Raw genomic sequence first — 22,212 nt, forward strand, 5'->3', positions numbered from 1 at the left:
GCTGTTGTGTGAGTCCATTACGAGTCAGTGACGGTCCCACCATTATAAAAATATCAAGTTCTTGATAAGAAAGGACTCAGAGCCTTGGGTTTTTGGTGACTGTCACTAAAGGGGGTTTTTGGTGACGAATCGTGGAGGTAGAAGGGGCTTCAGGGGCTCTCACCTCAGCAGGTATGGCGTAGGCACCATGCTGGGGGCTGGGGACATTTTGCTGCTCATTTTACAGCCCCTAGGTGAGGAGCTCTGGCGCCACAGAGATTAAGAGATAGGCTGCTAACCAAAAGGTTGGCAGTTCAGATCCCCTAGCTGCTCCTTGGAAACCATACGGGGCAGTTCTACTCTGTCCTATAGGGCCTCTATGAGTCACAACAGACTTGGTGGCAGTGGGTAATACAGCTCTTGGGGAGGAAGACCTGGCGATCTGTTCCCGTAAAGATCACAGCTTAGGAAACCTTATGGGGCAGTTCTCCTCTGTCACATGGGGCCGCCATGAGTTGGAATTGACTCAACGGCACCCAACAACAACAACCACAATACAGTGAGAAGGAAGTCACTTCAAGCAAGTCAAGTGGAGGGGACCCTGCAAGATGTGACTCACTGGGGGTCAGCGTGGGGTGTGTCTCCCACATTGCTGCTTTCTCACTTTTCTAATCCAGTGCTGCTTTCTAGCTAGACTAGAAGGTGACCTGTTAAGAAGTGGTCTTAGCATCTGAAGTACAGGCTTTGCTTGGACGATAACCAGGCCTGTTTGTCCCTTTCCAGTGGAATTCTTGTACTGTGACCTGGCTTCCATGAGCTCCATCCGGCACTTTGTACGGCAGTTCAAGGCAAAGAACATTCCTCTCCACGTCCTGGTCAACAACGGTGAGTTCTGGAAAAATCCCTCAAGCTGGGGTCAACTCTGACCAGGGGCAGACTAACCAGTAGGCACGGTACACACCGGCTTGTGTTGAGTCAGGTACTTGCTCATCTGTGGTGAGCAGTTTCACACAGGTTTCACCACACCTTTGACGTGGTGAGGGACAGGTGAAATTGTGCGCTGCAGATTGGTGGGAAGGCACAACTGGGCCTGTGTGTACTGTTGGGCTCGTGGCTCATTGGGTAACCCGGCCCTACTCTGACACAAACTTAAACTCTCAAGTTCAAGTGAAAGAAGTTGCCTTGGTCGTCTCGTGCTGCTATAACAGAAATACCACACTGGATGGTGTCTTAGTCACCTAGTGCTGCTATGACAGAAATACCACAGTGGATGGTGTCTTAGTCACCTAGTGCTGCTATAACAGAAATACCACAGTGGATGGTGTCTCAGTCACCTAGTGCTGCTGTAACAGAAATACCACAGTGGATGGTGTCTCAGTCACCTAGTGCTGCTGTAACAGAAATGCCACAGTGGATGGTGTCTCAGTCACCTAGTGCTGCTATGACAGAAATACCACAGTGGATGGTGTCTTAGTCACCTAGTGCTGCTATAACAGAAATACCACAGTGGATGGTGTCTCAGTCACCTAGTGCTGCTACAACAGAAATACCACAAGTGGATGGTGTCTCAGTCACCTAGTGCTGCTATGACAGAAATACCACAGTGGATGATGTCTCAGTCACCTAGTGCTGCTGTAACAGAAATACCACAGTGGATGGTGTCTCAGTCACCTAGTGCTGCTGTAACAGAAATACCACAGTGGATGGCGTCTCAGTCACCTAGTGCTGCTATGACAGAAATACCACAGGGGATGGTGTCTCAGTCACCTAGTGCTGCTGTAACAGAAATACCACAGTGGATGGTGTCTCAGTCACCTAGTGCTGCTACAACAGAAATACCACAAGTGGATGGCTTTAACAAAGAGAAGTTTGTTCTCTCAGAGTCTAGAAGGCTACAAGTCCAAATTCAGGGCACCAGCTCCAGGGGAAGGCTTTCTCTCTCTGTTGGCTCTGGGGGAAGGTCCTTGTCATCAGTCTTCCCTGGTTGAGGAGCTTCTTAGCGCAGGGACCCCAGGTCCAAAGGACTGGCTCTTCTCCTGGCTCTTGTTTCTTGGTGATATGAGGTCCCCATGTCTCTCTGCTTGCTTCTCCCTTTCATATCTCAGAAGAGATTGGCTCAAGACACAATCCAATCTTGTAGATTGAGTCCTGCTTCATTAATATAACTGCCGCTAATCCCATCTCATTAACATCGTATGGATAGGATTTTACAACAGATAGAAAATCCCATCAGGTGACAGAATGGTGGACAATCACACAATACTGGGAATCATGATCTAGCCAAATGGATACACATATTTTTGGGGGACACAATTTATGACAGAAGTGTTTCAGGAAAGCAAGATTCCCACGGACCTTCAGGAATACCCTGCTTCGATCCATTGATGAATTTCTCTTTCCTCCTTCACATAGTTGGCTTGAGTGTTTCGCTTTGACTGCTGTTGAGTGGTTGGTCATTCGTTGTATTGATGTCGTCATTAGCTGCCAAGGAGTCGACCCCCGACCCATGGCGACCCCATGCACAACGGGATCGGACCATTGTGATCCATGGGGTTTTTGCTGGCTGATGTTTGGAAGTAGGTTATCAGGCCTTTCTTCTGGTCCTTCTTAGTCTGGAAGCTCTGTTGAAACCAGTGAAAAGTCTATGGACCACCATGGTCCCATCCACAACCGATCATGAAGACAGCACAGGACAGGGCGGTTGTTTCGTTGTGTTTGTTGTGCACGGGGTAGCCATGAGGCGAAGCTGACTCGGTGCCAGCCAACAGCAACAACAACAAAGTCTAGAGGTGCAAACAAGCTTCCTGACTCCAGGATTCCTCAGGATGGATGTGTCAGCGTGTATCAGTGTCCAAGAGGACAGTACATGCCTGTAGAGTTTCCAAAGGTATCTGCCCAGGACTCCCTTCTTCCACCCCCAGATCCTACGAAAACAGCCCAGGCTTCAGTCCTCATGGGCAACCTCCAAGGACCATCAGAAGCTCTTAGACTTTCTGCTTTTCTTTGTATAATTACAGAGCTCTCAAGGCTTTGGAAGCGTTATTTCAGACCTGAAATGTTTTTGCATTTGCTAGCGTGATTTAAAAAAATAGAAACAGTCTGCCTTTTCCTGGCCATTGTGAAAAGATCAGGAGCAAAGCCAGTGATTCATGGAACACAAGGGAAATCGACAGTCGACCTCCTGGAGAGCTGGCTCAGTATTTATAGCGGATTCCTGTCAAAATTCCATTTCCCTTGTTTCCCTTCTCCGCTCCTGAGAATTGATGGGTCGTTAATAACCACACAGGATTTATGGCTTATCCTGGCGGGACGTCTCCTAATTCTAGTGGGCGGATTTCCTCAGAAGATAAAGAGTTACTAAAATTGGAACCCTTGCAGCGCAGCGGTTAAGTGCTCGACTGCTCACTGAAAGCTCGGCGGTTCAAATCCACCAGCGGCTCTGGGGGAGAAAGATGTGGCAGTCTGTTCCCAAAAAGATGACAGCCTAGAAACCCCCATGGGGCAGTTCTGCTCTGCCCCATGAGGTCGCTGTGAGTCAGAATGACAGTACCCAACAACAACATGGCTATGAAACCCGTAATAATCCTGCTATGAAATCCATTACTAAACTATTCACCTCGCTTTCACGCTTTTCAAGCTGCGTTACCCCAATTCCTGAACGTCTTCTCTTCATTGTTCCCGTGCATTTTGCTAAAGAAAATGAAACCATGTATGAGAATGCCGCTTTGAATCAAATAACAGAAAGTCTCCTGGTATTGTCTCATGTTACCCACATTTTAAAGAACCCTGGTGGAACAGTGGTTAAGCACTCAGCTGCTAACTAAAAGGTTGGCAGTTCGAACCCACCCAGCAGCTCCGCAGGAGAGAGACCTGGCGATTTGCTCCCATAAAGACTACAGCCTGGGGCACCCTATGGGGCAGTTCTCCTCTGTCATATGAGTTAAAATGGACTCGACAGCACACAACAACAACACAATATGCTTGGGGATAAGGAGCCCTTGTGGCACAACGGTTAAGTACTCAGCTGCTAACCTAAAAGTTGGCGGTTTGAACTCACCCAGTGGCTCCATGGGAGACAAGTCCTGGCAATCTGCTCCTGTAAAGATTACAGCCTAGGACACCCTCTGGGGCAGTTCTACTCTGCCACGTGGGGTCGCCATGGGTCGCAGTCAGCTTGATGGCACCCACCAATGACAGCAACCTACAAAAAAAAAAAATCACAGCTAACCCTGAGCTGCCTGGCCAGGAACATCCTGACCTAGTTTCTAGTCTACTTCTTCATCCATTTATTCATTCACCAGTTGGCATGGAGGACTCGGGAGACCCCTACGTGTGAAAAAGAGTATCGTTCCCTTCTGTTATACATAAGGGCGCTATGAGCCGGAGCCGACTCGATGCCAGCTAACCACACAAACGACAACATATACAAATACATATACATACACACATATAAATATAACTGCATGTAGAAACATATACAAACATGTATACATACATGTATATAAACACAGTTGTATACAGAAGCACGTATAGGTTCACATGATAAATACAATTGCACATAGAAATGCAATACAGACACAGAATATATGCATATAAAATGAATACACATGTAAACACGTGTACACATGCACGTACATACATGCACAGATATGCAAATCTAGACACACGCATAGTCCCAAGCATAGGTTAATCATACAATGTACAAACGCAACCACACACACGTCAAATACATGTACAAACACAGGTTATACACAGATGCAAAACCTGTTGCGGTCAAGTCGATTCTGACTCATAGTGACCCTACAGGACAGAGCAGAACTGCCCCATAGAGTTTCCAAGGAGCGCCTGGTGGATTCGAACCAGCATAGCTCTTAACCACTATACCACCAGGGTTTCCCATACACAAATGCAAGCATATGGAAACACATATACAGGTGCCAGCATACGTAAATACGTATGCAAGTGAATTAATGAATATCAACACACGTGAATGCATAGACACGTTCACGTGCATATGTAAATACCTGCTCTTGTACAAATAACTATGCAGATATTGATTGGTGCCCAGGTGGTTTTCTGTAATTTGTTAGTTGGATTTGGGGGTGGGGGTTGGGAGCCCTGGGCAAATAATTTTGGAAACTCTGCAGGCACCTAACTGTCCTCTTGGACACTAACAATACAGACCAACACGCCCATCCCGGGAACTCTGTAGTCAGGGACCTTGCCTTCATCTCTTGCAGGTAGATGTTTAGACACAGATATAAAAATGCAAATGTGTATGTAAGTATGGAAACCCTGGTGGCGTAGTGGTTAAGTACTACAGCTGTTAACCAAGAGGTCGGCAGTTCAAATCCACCAGGTGCTCCTTGGAAACTCTATGGGGCAGTTCTACTCTGTCCTATAGGGTTGCTGTAAGTCGGAATTGACTTGACGGCAGTGGGTTTGGTTTTTATAAGTATGCATGCAAGTAATACACAAATACATATACCGTACAAATACCTGCATAGATACTCAAATATGTGTACCGTACACATCTACATATAAGTTCCCAGATACGTGTACCGTACACATACCCACTGTTGTTGTTAGGTGTGCTGTCGAGTCGGTTCTGACTCATAGAAACCCTGTAGGACAGAGTAGAACTGCCTATAGGTTTTCCAAGGAGTGGCTGCTGGATTCAAACTGCTGACCTTTTGGTTAGCAGCTATAAGTCGCTATAGTTCTTAACCACTGCACCACCAGGGCTCTCACACATACCTGTATACATATCCAAATACATGCACCGTACACATACCCGTATATGTACCCAAATACATATGCCATACACAAATACAAATACCATACCCATATACATACAAAACATAAATTATGCATATACCTGCATACATGCAAACCCAGAGATGAACCATGTGCAGATACACACATGTATACATGTCCACATAAACACATGCAGACACGCACATTACACACGCATAAACAAATATACACATATACATTGTTGGTCGTGGTGGTGGCCATTGAATTGATTCCAACTCATGTCGACCTCGTCTGTTACAGAGTAGAACTGACCCATAGGGTATTCTTGGCTGTGGTCTTCATGGAAGCAGACTGTCAGGACTTTCCTTCTGCAGTGACTCTGGGTGGGTTTGAACCGCCAACCTTTAGGCTAGCAGTTGAGCGCAGATCATTCACGTCACCTAGGGACCCCCGCGTGTACATGTGTGCACACGAATGTGTATATATACACATACGTTTATATATACACACCACACAAATGCATACGTACGTACACACGTGTAGAAATATGTACACACGCCACACAAATGCATACTTTCGCACACATATGTATACAAATCCATTTACGTACACACGCACACGCACGCACAAATGTAGACAACTGCACAGATACAAACATCTGTATATATATGGAGCCCTGGTGGCCTAGTGGTTAAGGGCTCGGCTGCTAACCAACAACAATAAAACCACCCATTGCCCGAGAGTCGATTTCAACTCATAGCAACCCTATAGGACAGAGTAGAACTGTCCCATAGGGTTTCCAAGGAGCACCTGGTGGATTCAAACTGCTGACCTTTTGGTCGTATATATACGTATACACATTGGAGCCCTGGTAGCCCAGTGGTTAAAGCGACTGACTGCTAACCCAAAGGTTGGCAATTCGAAACCACTAGTGGCTCCTTGGGAGAAAGGTGTGGCAGCCTGCTTCCATAGAAATTTATAGCCCTGGAACCCAGTGGGGTCCCTGTGAGTCGGAATTGACTTCGACGGCAGTGCATTTGTGTTTTTTAATGTATACATGTGTATGTATGTGTGTGCATATATCCAGTCAAGCTGGCAGTAGGGCAAATGGTTAAGCACTTGATCGTTAGCCACAAGGTTGCCAGTTTGAACCCACCCATAGGTGCCTCGGGATAAAGCCGTGATGATCAGTTTCCGAACGGTTAGAGTGTTGAAAACCCTCGGGGGGAGTTGTGCTCTGCACACACGGGGCCACCATGAGTCAGGGTCAACAGCAGCAGCGAGAAGCCAGCTGGCCTGCTCTAAAGACAGGACAAGATGTGCAGGCAGGTTTCTGGGACAAGTCACCTGTGAGGTCGGGGCTCAGTGGAAAGAACTTTGTGAGGGACGCGTTTTGGTGATCTAGAATTTTCTCTCTGCCTGCGAGTTCTGCCACTTTGGCACGGCTGCTGTTATTTTACGCAATCAAAGCACAGGATGGCAGAGCCTCAGAGCAAGAAGGGGACGTGGCCATCTCTTAGCTGCACCCCCAGGTCCACAGGGGGAAACTGAGCCCCAGAGAGGCAAGATGCCGGCCAGGACTAGACCCCACCCTCCTGGCCCCTGGGACGGATCCGCGCCCTGGAGCCCACTGTCCCATCTAACCTCACTCTCCTGAAACTCCCCCCCAGCTGGGGTCATGATGGTCCCGCAGCGGACCACCAGGGATGGCTTCGAGGAGCACTTTGGCGTGAATTACCTGGGGCACTTCCTGCTGACCAACCTGCTCCTGGACACGCTGAAAGAGTCGGGGTCCCCCGGCTGCTGCGCGAGGGTGGTCACGGTGTCCTCGGCCACACACTACGTCGGCGAGCTCAACATGGAGGACCTGCAGAGCAGGTAAGGGGGCCCTCGTGACCCAGTGGTTGCAGCGGCCAGCAAGATAGATGGCCCACGGGAGCTCACTCACCTTGCCTGCCATGTTCGCTGGGCACCCCGAGCGGCTGGGCACGGTGCTGGGTGTCGGATGAAGGCTGAGGACCTCAGGGTTGTGGACTGAGTCGTGTGGGTGTGTGAGTGTGCATGTGACGGTGTTTATTCGCATGTTGGAGTGTGTGCAATGCCGTTTGAGTTGTATGTGTGTGTGACAGTGTTTGAGTTTGTATGTGTGCGTGAGTGTCTGTGATGGTGTTTGAGTTTGTGTGTGTGTGAGTGTGTGTCTGTGGTGGTGTTTGTGAGTTTGTATGTTGTCGTTGTTGTTAGGTGCTGTCGAGTGTGTTCAGACGGATAGCGACCCTGTGCACGACAGAACGAAACACTGCCTGGTCCTGCGCCATCCTCACAGTTGTATGCTTGAGCTCATTGTTGCAGCCACTGTGTCAGTCCATCTCATTGAGGGTCTTCCTCTTTTCCGCTGACCCCCCACTTTACCAAGCATCATGTCCTTCTCCAGGGACTGATCCCTCCTGACAACATGTCTAAAGTATGTGAGACAAAGTCCTGCCATCCTTGCTTCTAGGGAGCATTCTGGCTGTACTTCTTCCAAGACAGATTTGTTCATTCTCTTGGCAGTCCATGGTGTGAATAGTATTCTCTGCCAACACCACAATTCACAGTTCAGTTCGTTACTCATTGTCTAGCTTTTGCATGCATATGAGGCGATTGAAAACACCGTGGCTTGGGTCAGGCTCACTTTAGTCCTCAGAGTGACATCTTTGCTCTTCAACGCTTTAAAGAGGTCTTCTGTAGCTGATTTTCCCAATGCAATGACGTACTTTATTTGAGGTCAATGATTTAATTCCACATGACTGCTCCATGTGTCTGTCCATACACGTGGGCACTGCAGCCCAGCCAGGCGAACACATAGAATTCACCAGCCAGTCATGGAAGACCGGACAGTCCCGCACACGTGAAATTACGTGACACATTCTCCTGCTTCCCCACGCTGCAGACACTGGCCAACCGATGACAGCAGCTTCCAGGAGCCCAGCATCTACGTCTTTCTCGGTGTTCTCTTCCTCGTGGCGCCTGGTGTCTTACATACGGCAGACGCTCTGCAAATCCGTGTTGACTGAGATCACAGTAGGAGGAAGCAAGGCCTTTTTGCATTTACCCGGACACTTGTGCACGTGAGAGAAACAAGCCTACGTGGTGTGATCTTGAAAACTCCAAGGGAGCGGAATTACCCAAATGGATTGTGCGTGCGATTGGCCACGTGAGTCCAACTGCGAAAAAGGCAGAAATTGCAAGTTACTATGTCATTATCTTGGTAACCTTAAATTTCTACAAAACCACCTGGCCAAAGTAAATTTTCTTTTTTTTTTTTATAAAGTGGCTTTATCATTAGGTGTAAAGAGAAGTCCACATATTTGGTTCAAAATATTAGGTTTAAAGAGAAGTCCATGTATTTCATTTAAACACCAGGTTTAAAGAGTCGCCCATATATATGAGCAGATATGGGTTACTGGTCTCCTTGTTGACTTAGCCCTACGGCCAGTGGCAGTTCAGTGGTAGAATTCTCACCTTCCCTACAGGGACCTGGGTTCAATTCCCCGCCAGAGGGCCTCATGCACAGCTACCACCCGTCTGTCATTGGGGGCTTGTGGGTTGCTAGGCTAGTGGACAGGTTTCAGCAAAGCTTCTAGACTAAGACAGACCAGGAAGAAAGGCCTGGCCGTCTACCGCTGCAAATGAGCCAGTGAAAACCCGATGGATCACAGCGGTCCAATCTGCAGCCGATCATACAGATGGCACAGGACCAGGGAGTGTTTTGTTGCCTTGTGCCTGGGGCTGCCTTGACCGGGGCAGCCGGACAGCAGCTGACCACAACAACAACCCCAGACCCGGAGAATCAAAACGCTGGAGGTGCAGGCCAGCATCTGTGTTTGAACAAGTCACCCAAGCGACTCTGACGCAGGGTAACGTTTGAGAACACTTGGGCTGGGAAGAGACTGCTTTTGTCCATAAGAGAGATGTTTCTGAGCTTTCCCTGATGTAAGCCCCACCAGCAACGAATGTTAAATACCGGGATGGATTTACTTGCTTTGAAAATCGCCGTTCTCATAAAGGCATAAATCACAACATCGTCAAGTGTCACAAAATACAAGCGGGTCGCTGGCGACAACAGGGCTTGTCTCCTCTGGCGAGGCTACACCCCAGCGTTCGCCTGGTAAAATGCTTCCAAGGAAGGGTGGCCAGAATCTGTTGACAATCCTATGTAATGAATGGAACTGCCTTGGCAAGAAACAGCCGGCTTAGTTATAAAATGTTATCTTTATTTGGCAGGGGAGGGAAGCTATTCATTATTTATGTAAGTTTAATTATTTATATTTTGCTGAGCTTTACAACAGAAACCCTGGTGGCGTAGTGCTGAAGAGCTACGGCTGCTAACCAAAAGGTCGGCACGTGGAATCAACCAGCCACTCCTTGGAAACCCTACGGGGCAGTTCTACTCTGTCCTACAGAGTCGCTATAACTTGGAATAGATTCAATGGCAGCGGGTTTTGTTTTTTTTCTTTTTACACTATACAACACAGCCCTGGTGACACAGTGCTTAAGGGCTTAGCTGCTAACCAAAAAGTGGGCAGTTCGAATCCACCAGCCGTTCCTTGGAAACCCTATGGGGCAGTTCTGCTCTGTCCTATAGAGTCACTATGAATTGGAATCAACTCCGCGACAACAGTTTTTTTTTTTTTTTTAATATAATGCATTTTCCTGTTGGTCATTGCAGGTAAGATGAGAAAAGCTACAACCTGTGTGATGTCCTTTAATGAAAGAAGAGTCCACGTCTGAATGGTTGGCCTTGATGTTTGGAAGGTTGTATAGTATCAGAGGAAAACCCAGTGTCCCACGTGCCCTGTCGACAGCAAAGGTCCTGAGCCTGGTGTGCTGCGACGGGTGGGAAACCCCTTGGTGTCAAGTCGATTCTGATTCATAGCGACCCTATAGGACAGAGTAGAACTGCCCCATAGGGCTTCCAAGGCTGTAATCTTTGTGGAAGCAGTCTGCCATATCTTTCTCCCAGAGGTGGATGGGAAGTCAATGAAAACTGATGCCTTGGAACTGTGGTGTTGCCGAAGAATATTGAATACACCATGGGCTGCCAGGAGAACAAGCAAATCAGCCTTAGAAGAGATGCAACCAGAATGCTTCTTAGAAGTAAAGATGGTGAGACTTCAGCTCACTTACTTTGGACATGCCGTCAGGAAAGACCAATCTCTAGAAAAGGACATCATGCTTGGTAAAGTAGAGAGTCAGCAAAAATGAGGGAAACCCTACATGAGATGGATTGATGCAATGGTCTCAACAATGGACACAAACATACCAACGATCGTGAAGATGGCGCAGGACCGGGCACCGTTTTCATTCTGTCGTACGTGGAGCCACCATGAGCTGGAGCCGACTTGACAGTAACTGACAAAAACAAAAATTTATCATCTTTTTTATAACTATCTTTGTTCTCCTTCCAGGAGACTAAATAGTGACTGTCCTCAAAAGCAGCCCCAGATCAAATCTTCAGGCTGCTTATAATAACAACAGAAAGAGGAGCTACTAAGGCTGCTTATGTACAACCAAACACCGCATGAGATTTGGTTCCTTGGTTTGGCGGTTTAGGGTCATGGTTTCATGGGACATCCCAGTCAGCTGGCTGACTAACATGTTTAGTGCTTCTGTTCTGCGTCCTATTTCAACGTGTAGGGTCTGAGGTCTTAAAAGCTTACAAGCAGTCATCCCACACACAGCAATTGTTCTCTGTTCACCTGGAACATACCTTTCCTGACTTGTCCTCCAGGTGAATAGAGAAAGTCAGGAAAGGTGTGCGTCAGGGTTGTATCCTTTCACCATACTTATTCAATCTGTATGCTGAGCAAATAATCTGAGAAGCTGGACTATGTGAAGAAAAATGGGGTATCCGAATTGGAGGAAGACTCATTAACAATCTACATTATGCAGAGGACACAACGTTGTTTGCTGAACGTGAAAAGAACTTGAAGTACCTACTGATGAAGATCAAAGACCACAGCTTTCAGCATGGATTACACCTCAACATAAAGAAAACAAAAATCCTCACAACTGGACCAATAAGCAACATGATGATAAATGGAGAAAAAACTGAAGTTGTCAAGGATTTCATTTTACTTGGACCCACAATCAACAGCCATGGAAGCAGCAGTTAAGAAATCAAAAGACGCATTGCATTGGGCACATCTGCTGCAAAGGACCTCTTCAAAGTGTTAAAGAGCAAAGATGTCACCCTGAAGACTAAGGTGGACCTGACCCAGGCCATGGTATTTCCAATCGCATCATATGCATGTGAAAGCTGGACAATGAGTAAGGAAGACCAAACAAGAGTTGACGCCTTTGAATTGCGGTGTTGGCGAAGAGTATTGAATATACCACGGACTCCGAAAAGAACGAAGAAATCTGTCTTGGAAGAAGTACAACCAGAACGCTCCTTAGAGGGAAGGATGGCGAGACTGCGTCTTACATACTTTGGACATGTTGTCAGGAGGGATCAGTCCCTGGAGAAGGACATCATGCTTGGTAGAGTACAGGGTCAGCGGAAAAGAGGAAGACCCTCAATGAGGTGGATTGACGCAGTGGCTGCAACAATGAGCTCAAGCATAACAACGACTGTGAGGATGGCACTGGACTGGGCAGTGTTTCGTTCTGTGGTACACATGGTCGCTATGAGTCAGAACCAACTGGACAGGACCTAACATCAATGACAATAGGCCTCTCTACTTTTGTTTCCCTTTAAACCGAACCAGTTGCCGTCCAGTTGACCTCGACTTATGGTGACCCCATGTGTGTCAGGGTAGGACTGTGCTCCACGGGGCTTTCAGTGGCTGAATTTTCACAAGTCAGTCACCAGGCCTTTCTTCTGAGGTGCCTCTGGGTGTACTCGAACCTCCAACGTTTTAGCAGCTGAGTTTATTAACTGTTTGTAGTACCCGGGGACTCCGAAAATTACTTGTTGTCAAGTCAACTCCGAGTCATGATAACTCATTGGTGCCAGAGTAGAACTTTGCTCCATTGGGTTTTCAGTGGCTTATTTTTTGGGAGCAGATTGCCAGGCCTTTCTTTCGAGGTGCCTCTGGGTGGACTCGAACCTCCAACCTTTTAGCAGCTGAGCGCATTACCCATTTGCACCACCCGGGACCCCTTGTTTTAGAGTAGCTTCAAATTCGTGTTCAAGTAGTTATGTCCATAAGTTATTACTCAGTGAAAACAAAAATACATTTTTATGGTTTTAGTCTCACCGCTTGCCACCATTTATTACAAAAACAATGTATTGAAAACTCTTGTTTTGAGAAACGGGCTGTGTACACCCTTCAGGAGTTTCTTTGGCGTCTGTCTCGGTTTGTAGACTGAGCCTTTCTTTGGGTCTCCGCCTCTCTGTTAACCTTGGAGCAATCCCTGGGTTGTTTTCAATGCCAAGTGCCTTTGACTGTCCTCAGCTTTATTTTCAAAGCTTGACAGGGACCCTGTCCTATTTATTTGCCTTCATTCTTTCCCGTTTCCACAGAGGATATTTCTTTGTCTGTAAATCCATGGGAGATCCCTGCCTGAAATTACTTGTACTCTTGGACTTATTTTTTCCTCCCATAGAGAAATAGATTGACTTTTTCCCTACCTAGCAGTTTTAAAGAATTTTTGTTCTCTTTTCTCCATGGTACCAGAACCCACAGAAAAACCCAAACCTGTTACCACTGAGCCAATTCTGACTCCTAGCAACCCTATAGGACAGGGTAGAACTGCCCCATAGCGTTTCCAAGCCTGTAATCTCTACAGGAGCAGACCACCACGTCTCTCTCCCGTGGAGCAGCTGGTGGGTTCGAACCACGGACCTTTCGATTAGTAGCCAAGTGCTTGAACCACCATGCCACAAGGGCTCCTTCATGGTACCATATAAAATCATAATATAACATTGATCCATTTACTCTTGAGAAATCTGCATGTTTATGGTTTGTTCTATTCATTTTGTTTGTTTTTTTATTGAACTTTAGATGAAAGTTTACAGAACAAACTAGTTTCTCATTAAACAGTTAGTACACGTATTATTTTATGACATTGGTTAACAACCCCACAACACGTCAACACTCTCCCTTCTCAATGTTGGGTTCCCTATCACCAGCTTTCCTGTCCCCTCCTGCCTTCCAGTCCTTGCCCCTGGGCTGGTGTGCCCCTTTAGTCTCGTTTTGTTTTATGGGCCTGTCTACTCTTTGGCTGCAGGGTGAACCTCAGGAGTGGCCTCATTACTGAGCTGAAAGTACGTCCGGGGGCCATGCTCTCAGGGTTTCCCCAGTCTCTGTCAGGCCAGCCAGTCTGGTCTGTCTTTTTGAGTTAGAATTTTGTTGTACATTTTTCGCCAGCTCTGTCCGGGACCCTTTATTGTGATCCCTGTCAGAGCAGTCAGTGGTAGCCGGGTGCTAGACTCAGTCCAGTGGAGGCCGTGGTAGATGTGGTCCATTTGCCCTGTTCTTTTTAAAGGACCCTGGGTGGTGTAAGCAGTTTGCCATCAGCTGCTAACTGAAAGGTCGGAGGTTGGAGTCCACCCAGAGGTACCTCAGAAGTAAGGCTTGGCAACCTATTTCTGAAAACCCAGCCAAGAAAACCCAACAGAGCACAGTTCTGTTCTGACACACATTGGAACGCCATGAGTCTGGGCCCGACTCGAAGGCAGCTAACAGACACAATCTTCTTTTTAAAGTAATAGATCACAGCTTCCCCAGTCAGCCCTGATAACTCAGAACCAAGGGCCGTACGTCATTTTTAAACGACCCCAATGCCAAGATGAAAGTTCAGTCCTTTCTCCCCTGCTACCTGCCTCCGCTTAGTAGCTCCCTTTTTCCAGGAGCTTCTTGCTCACCCTGAGGGAGAAGAACACACGTCGCCTCGAGCCGATTCCAACTCAAGGCGACCCCACGTGTGACAGAGAAGATCTGCCCCATAGGGTTTTCTTGGGTGGAATCTTCACGGAAGCAGATTGCCAGGAATTCCTTCTGTGGAGCCTCTGGGTGGATTCGAACCACCAACCTTTAGGTTAGCAGCCTATCACAAACCACTCATACAACCCAGGAACCTCCTGAGGGTGAAGACAGGATCAATTTGCCATAAGAAGGTATCTCGGCGGTGATTGAGGAGTTCAGTCATGTCTTGGATCAGGGGAGGGAATTGGAGCTCCTAACTGTGGTATCTATTTTCTTTAATTCCTCCATTTTCTATATTATGCCTGGAGGCAGGAGTAGCTCTGGTAGAATCTTTGTCTTCTACGCGGGAGACCTGGGTTCGATTCCCGGCCAGTGCACGTCATGTGCAGCCACCACCCGTCTCTCGGTAAAGACTTGGGAGTTACTGTGATGCCGAACAGGTTCCAGACTAAGACAGACTAGGAAGAAAGGCCTGGCTGTCTCCATCCAAAAACCAGCCATGAAAACCGTATGGATCACAAGGGTCCGATCTGCAACCCGTCATGGGGGCGGCACAGGACTGGGCAGTGTTTTGGTCTGTTGTATGCGGGGTCGCCGTGAGTCAGGGGTCTTCTTAAGGGCAGACAACAACAACAACAGTGGCGTCTAGCATAAGTGTGTACTTCAGCCCACACATCTGGGGCCGTGCTGAGCTGAGCCGGGTGACCCTTAGGTCTTGGCAAATGTCTTAGTTCCCTGTGGCCACTGGGACAAAAAAAAATACCACAAGTGGATGGCTTTAAAGAACAGGAATTTATTCTCTCAAAGTTCTGGGGGCTAAAAGTCCAAATCAGGGTATCGGCCACGTTGATTCCTTCTGTGGCCCTATCACTGAACTATGCCCCCAAAAAATATGTGTCAGCTTCGTTAGGCCATGATTCCCAGTATTGTGTGGTTGTCCTCCATTTTGTGGTTGTAATTTTATGTTAAGGAGGATCAGGGTGGGATTGTCACACCCTTACTAAGTCACATTCCTGATCCAATGTAAAGGGAGTTTCCCTGGGGTGTCGCCTGCACCACCTTTTATCTTACAAGAGTTGAAAGGAAACTGGAAGCAAGCAGAGAGTGGGGACCTCATACCACCAAAAAAGAAACACCGGGGCAGAGCATGTTCTTTGGACCCGGGGTTCCTGCGTGGAAAAGCTCCTAGACCAGGAGAAGATTGATGACAAGGACCTTCCCCCAGAGCCAAAAGAGGGAGAAAGAGGCACCTTGGAAGAAAGGCCTAGTGATCTACTTCTGAAAAATTAGCCAAGAAAACCCTACAGAGCACAGTTTTACTCTGACACACATGGGGTCGCCATGAGTTGGGGTCAACTCAATGGCAACTGGTTTGCTTTTGGAGTCCCTGGGTGGTGCAAACAGTGAACACGCCCAGCTGCTAACCAAAAGGTTGGAGTTTTGAGTCTCTCCAAAGACTCCTCAGAAGGAAGGCCTGGCAATCTACTTATGAAAAATCAGCTAAGAAAACCCCCCGGAGCCCAGTTCTACCGTGACACACGTGGGTTCCCCAGAGTGAGAGTCTTTTCCACAGCAGCTGGCTTTTTTGTTTTGGTTTGTTTTGCTTTTTAGCACCCTCAGTGTGCAGTTAACGTGCCCAGTTGCTAGCCGAAAGGTTGGAGGTTGTCCTGGGCCCAGGCTGGCAGAGGCTGTGGTACATGTGGTCCTTTAGTCCTCTGCACTCATATTTGCCTCGTGTCTTTTGCTTTCTTCATTCTCCTTTGCTCCAGATGGGATGGGACCAGTAGATGTATCTTAGATGGCCACTGGAAAGCTTTTCAGACCCCAGACGCTACTACCCAAAGTAGGGTGTAGAACATTTTCTTTACAAACTATGCCATGCCAGTTGACCCGGCTGTCCCCAACACCATCAGCATAACCTTTTGAGGGACACAGTTCAACCCAGAACACTGGGGGTAGCTAACTGACTGAGGCTGGCCCAGACTGACCCAGGCTCAAGACTCAAAACAAACCCCTTCACCCTAGCACCGGTCGAGTTTCACGTTAGCCAGCATCCACCACTCGGCTGGGGCAGCGTTTGGACGGGCGGATCCTACAAAGGAGTGTGGCGAGGGTCACCGACGGGGGCGGGGCGAGGAGGAATCGGGGTCTGGATTCTGCCCTCTCTCACCGTCCCCATCTTTCCCTCGGCAGCTGTGGCTACTCGCCGCCTGGAGCCTACGCCCAGAGCAAGCTTGCCCTGGTCCTGTTCACCTACCACCTCCAGAGCCTCCTGGCCTCTTCGGGGAGCCACGTGACTGCCAACGCGGTGGACCCTGGGGTGGTCAACACGGACCTCTATCGGCACGTCTTCTGGGGCACGCGGCTTGTCAAGAGGCTCCTCGGCTGGCTGCTGTTCAAGGTAAAAAAGAAAAAACATTAAAAACCAACTTGCCGTCCATTTGACCCCGACTCGTGGCGACCCCGTGTGTGTCACAGCAGAACTGTGCTCTAAAAGGCTTTCCGTGGCTCCTTTTTCAGAAGCAGATCACCAAGCCTTTCTTCCGAGCTACCTCTGGGTGGACTCCAACCTCCAGCCTTTCAGTGAACAGCCCAGTGCTTAACCATTTGTTCCACCGAGGGATTCCAAAATCCAACCAGTTGTCGTTGACTTAACCCCAATCACGGTGACCCAGCATGTGTCAGAGTAGAGCTGTGCTCTGTTGGGTTTTTAATGGGTGATTTTTCGAAATTAGATGACCAAGCCTGTCTTCTGAGGCACCTCTGGGTGGACTCAAGCCCCCAACCTTTCGGCTAGCAACTGGGCACGTTAACTGCACACTGAGGCTGCTAAAAAGCAAAACAAACCAAAACAAAAAGGCCAGTTGCTGTGGGAAAGACTCTAACTCTGGGGCACCCACGTGTGTCACGGTAGAACTGGGCTCCAGGGGGTTTTCTTAGCTGATTTTTCATAAGCAGATTGCCAGGCCTTCCTTCTGAGGAGTCTTTGGAGAGACTCAAAACTCCAACCTCTTGGTTGGCAGCTGGGCGTGTTCACTGTTTGCACCACCCAGGGACTCCAAAAGCAAACCAGTTGCCATTGAGTTGACCCCAACTCATGGCGACCCCATGTGTGTCAGAGTAAAACTGTGCTCTGTAGGGTTTTCTTAGCTAATTTTTCAGAAGTAGATCACTAGCCCTTTCTTCCAAGGTGCCTCTGGTTGGATTTGAAACTCCAGCCTTTTGGTTAGCAGCCGAGCACTTTAATTGTTTGTACCACCCAGGGACGCCTGTTGTTCCAGGTGGGTGCCAGATGGCTTGATCGTTTAGGATTTCCGCTTCTCGGATCCACTGCCCACACCTGCAGCTACATCCGGGCCACCTCCACAGTGCTTGTTGTAACAACTTAGATGTGTGACTCAGCGTCCTCGCCCTTACGCAACAAATGTCCTGACCTGATGGGTGAGTCTGCGTGGATTTATGAGCGAGCCAAAGATGAAACCTCCTGAGAGCTACAGAAGCCTGGGTGACGCTGTGGTCTGCAGCTGCCTTGGCTCCTGCCCTGTGGGAGGACAGCTGACCCCTCTGATGGACTTCTACTAGCCATTTAGAAACCAAACGGGGTACCATTTCAGGACCATAAAGCAAACCTGAACAAACCTGTTGCCACTGAGTTAGTTCCAACTCATGACAACCCCATGTGACAGAGTACAACTGCTCCATAGGGTTTTTATCTTGGCTGTAATCGTGATTGCATCATGGTAAACAGAGAAAAGATGGAAGTTGTCAAGGATTTCATTTTACTTGGATCCAAAATCAACACCCATGGAAGCAGCAGTCAAGAAATCAGACGACACATTGCATTGGGTAAATCTGCTGCAAAGGACCTCTTTAAAGTGTTGAAGAGCAAAGATGTTACCCTGAAGACTAAGGTGCGCCTGACCCAAGCCATGGTATTTTCAATCACATCATATGCATTTGAAAGCTGGACAATGAATAAGGAAGACCGAAGAAGAGTTGACGCCCTTGAATTGTGGTGCTGGCGAAGAATATTGAATATACCATGGACTGTCAGAAGAACCAACACATCTGTCTTGGAAGAAGTGCAGCCAGAATGCTCCTTAGCAGCAAGGATGGCGAGACTCCATTTCATGTACTTTGGACATGTTATCAGGAGGGATCAGTCCCTGGAGAAGGACATCATGCTTGGTAAAGTAGAGGGTCAGCAAAATAGAGGAAGACCCTCAACGAGGTGGATTGACACAGTGGCTGCAACAGTGGGCTCAAATATAACAATGAGATGAGGCTGATGCAGGGCTGGGCAGTGTTTCCTTCTGTTGTGCACAGGGTTGCTATGAGTTGGAACCGACTCTACGGCACCTAGCAACAATAACAACAACGGTCTTTAAGGAACCAGATTGCCAGGCTTTTCTCTCGAGGCACCACTGGTTCAGATCCCCAGCCTTTAGGTCAGTCGTCATTTTCGCCACCCAGGGACCTTTTCTGGACCATAAAGACGGATCGATTTATTACGTCAACGGAGGCTCAGAAGGCCGTCGTGGTGCTTTACTCTTTAATTCACAGGAGGGTATTTACCAGCCATTTTATCGAGGACTTTGTGTTAATATTTACCAGGGAGCTGTGGCTTTCCTTTCTGTGCCATCTTTGTCAAGTTTAAGTGCTAACATTTTCATCATTTGCTTAAAAAAAAAAAAGAATTGGGAAGCTTTTCTTTCTCTGTTTTCCTGCTTCATGTTCCACAATAGTGCCAGTATCGTGAAAACTATCTGTTTTTTGTTTGTTTGTTTGTTTTTTAAATTGGAACGACTTGCCTTTGAAAACCCTCTGGGTTTGGTAATTTTCGGAAGAAGAATTCTGAGTGAGCCTTCAGATTCCCTTTCAGGTTTGTTGCGTTTTTGAGCTTTCTCCCTCTTCTTGAGTCAGTTTTGACAGTTTCCCCCTTAGGTAATTGTCTGCTTCATCAGGTTTTTGGAATTAATTAGGATGGTTACCGCTCGCTTTACACTCACATCTGAAAGTCTGCACAGAAATCCGCTCTTCCCCCCGGGACCCTTTTCAGAATGTAATTAGACCCTTACTTTTAAGTCTGGTCATCTTGTATTCTCCAATTCCTTAAGCGGAGGAATTTCAAAATCTTTTTTTTCCTTTCAAATTTTAAGTTCTTTGACCAGAGAAATACCAACACGTGTATCTGTTCCATCAGTATCTCTCACGAGTGCCTATCCACGGCTTCATCATACCAAAACAGCATTTACAGGGATTTTTTCCCTTCAGTATTCAGATGAATAAGGAAGACCAAAGAAGAATTGACGCCTTTGAATTGTGGTGTTGGCGGAGAACATTGAATAGACCATGGACGGCCAGAAGAATGAACAAACCTGTCTTGGAAGAAGTACAACCAGAGTGCTCCTTAGAAGCAAGGATGGCGGGACCTCGTCTCACATACTTTGGACATATGATCGGGAGAGACCAGTCCCTGGAGAAGGACATCATGCTTGGTAAGGCAGAGTGTCAGCGAAAAAGAGGAAGACCTTCAATAAGGTGGATTGACACCGTGGCTGCAACAATGGGCTCAAATATAACAGCGACTGTGAGGATGGCACGGGACCAGGCACCGTTTCGTCCTGTTGTGCATATAGGGTCGCTACGAGTCGGAACTCACTCGGCAGCACCTGACAACAACGGTATTCAAGGGTTAAGGTAGAAGTTCAACAGCAGAAATTATTTTTTAATCCTTTGACCAACGTCTCCACGTTTGGATTAAAAATAACCCAGGACATTGTCTGAGCTGTGACAGTTTTATATGTAAGGGAGAAAATTATGGGAACCCTAAATCATATGTTGCTCTTAGCTGCTGCCGTCAAGCCAGCCCTCGATTCGTGGCAGCCCCGTGCACAATGAGATCAGACCGTCGTGCTCCATACGGCTTTCACTGGCTGATTTTCAGAAGTGGATCTCCAGGCCTTTCTTCCTAGTCCGTCTTGGCTTGGGAGCTCCACGGAAACCCGTTCAGCATCACAGCAACACGCAAGCCTCCACTGACAGACGGGTGGGGGCTGCTCACAAAGTGCGTTGACCGGGAACCGAACCTGGGTCTCCCGCTTGAAAGGCGAGGATTCTACTGCTGAACCACTGCTGCCCCGTCTGTCCCCAGCTCTCCCCTGAAAATGCCCTTGGCAGGCCCACCGATGCCATCCACGTCCTCACATCCAGTGGCAGAGGTTCTCTGTGTGTTCCCCCGTGCACTGGCTGGCTTCACTTCCCTCAGAAACCTCCATTTTCCCCTCTTCCTTCATTCAGGTCTGCGCCCAAATACCACCTACCAACAGCGGTTTCTCCTTGGCGAACTCTCTGTGCCAGCATTTACTGGTTGGCGGGTTAGCTAGGGCAAGTGAAAGAAGAAGAACTCAAGAATAGTGCCGGAGTTTCAGATTCAGGCACCTGGGGGCATGGTGGCACCTGTGCAGGTGATGAAAAGGACATGAGAAAACGCCCAGCTGGGGAACTGGGGAACTGAACCTTGACGTCCACCCCTGTCTGTCCATCTGTCTTACTGCGATGGCTTACATGATACTGGAAGCTACACCACTGGTGTTTCAAATACCAGCAGGGTGACCCATGGTAGACAGGTTTCAGGGGAGCTTCCAGACTAAGACAGACTAGGAAGAAAGGCCTGGCAATCCACTTCCAGAAATCAGCCAGTGAAAACCCTATGGATCACAACAGAATATTGTCCAATGTAGTCCTGGCAGATAAGCCCCCTAGGTTGGAAGGCACTCAGCGTACACAGGGGCTGCAACAACAGACTCGAGCAGACCAACGGTTGTGAAGATGGTACAGGGCCAGGCAGTGTTCTCTGCTACATACTTGTGTATCCACCTCCTGTCTGTCTGTCGTACTGTGGTGGCTTGTGTGTTGCTGGGATGCTGGAAGCTATGCCACCAGCATTTCAGATACCAGCAGGGTCACCCATGGTGGACAGGTTTCAGCAGAGCTTCCAGACTAAGACAGACTAGGAAGAAAGACCTGGCAACCTACTTCTGAAAATCGTCCAGTGAAAACCCTATGGACCCCAACAGAACACTGTCTGACTCGCTTGCTTTGGACATGTCATCAGGAGGGACCCGCCACTGGAGGAAGACGTTGTGTTTGGTGAAGCAGAGGGCCAGCAGAGCGTGAAGGAGACCCTTGGTGAGACGGATTGGCCCCACAGCCACAACGATGAACATACCGGTGAGGCTGAAGGTGGCACAGGACTGGGCACTGTTTCGTTCTTTTGCGCATGGGATCGCCGCCACGAGTCGGAGCTACCTGAATGGTAACTAACAACAAACTTGGCGTGTGTACCTGTGTAGAGACCTTCCCTGGAGGTACAAGGGGCCCACTTGCCACGCGTGTCTGTAGCTTAGAGGAGACCAGGGCAGAAGATTCTCGTTTCAAAGGTGAAGGCACGGAAGGTGGCCACATGAGCCGTGGGCACGTGTGCTGTGGCCCCATAGTACGGGACGGAGGGAGGAGGAAGATGGTGGGGTTGGGGCCCCTACAAGCCGAAGTCCACCCATCC

The 22,212-nt window shown here is 48.3% G+C and overlaps 1 protein-coding gene across 3 annotated transcripts in view; it reads left to right on the top strand.

The window, feature by feature from the left end:
- Positions 1 to 289: 289 nt before the first annotated feature.
- LOC135229054 (dehydrogenase/reductase SDR family member on chromosome X-like) overlaps positions 290 to 22,212 on the top strand; it is a 70,533-nt gene continuing 48,610 nt past the window's right edge. For 2 of the 3 annotated variants that reach the window (XR_010319863.1, XM_064278822.1), the window contains exons 1-3: positions 290 to 864; positions 7,407 to 7,614; positions 16,842 to 17,049. Coding sequence is in view for 2 of the 3 variants with exons in the window: in XM_064278822.1 (XP_064134892.1) it covers positions 792 to 864; positions 7,407 to 7,614; positions 16,842 to 17,049 (489 nt within the window). In the remaining variant the exon portion in view is untranslated. The remainder of the gene's footprint in view (positions 865 to 7,406; positions 7,615 to 16,841; positions 17,050 to 22,212) is intronic. The other variant, XM_064278821.1, reaches the window with a different exon arrangement.

This window comes from Loxodonta africana, chromosome Y (genome assembly GCF_030014295.1).
Source record: "Loxodonta africana isolate mLoxAfr1 chromosome Y, mLoxAfr1.hap2, whole genome shotgun sequence".
NCBI classification, from domain to species: domain Eukaryota; kingdom Metazoa; phylum Chordata; class Mammalia; order Proboscidea; family Elephantidae; genus Loxodonta; species Loxodonta africana.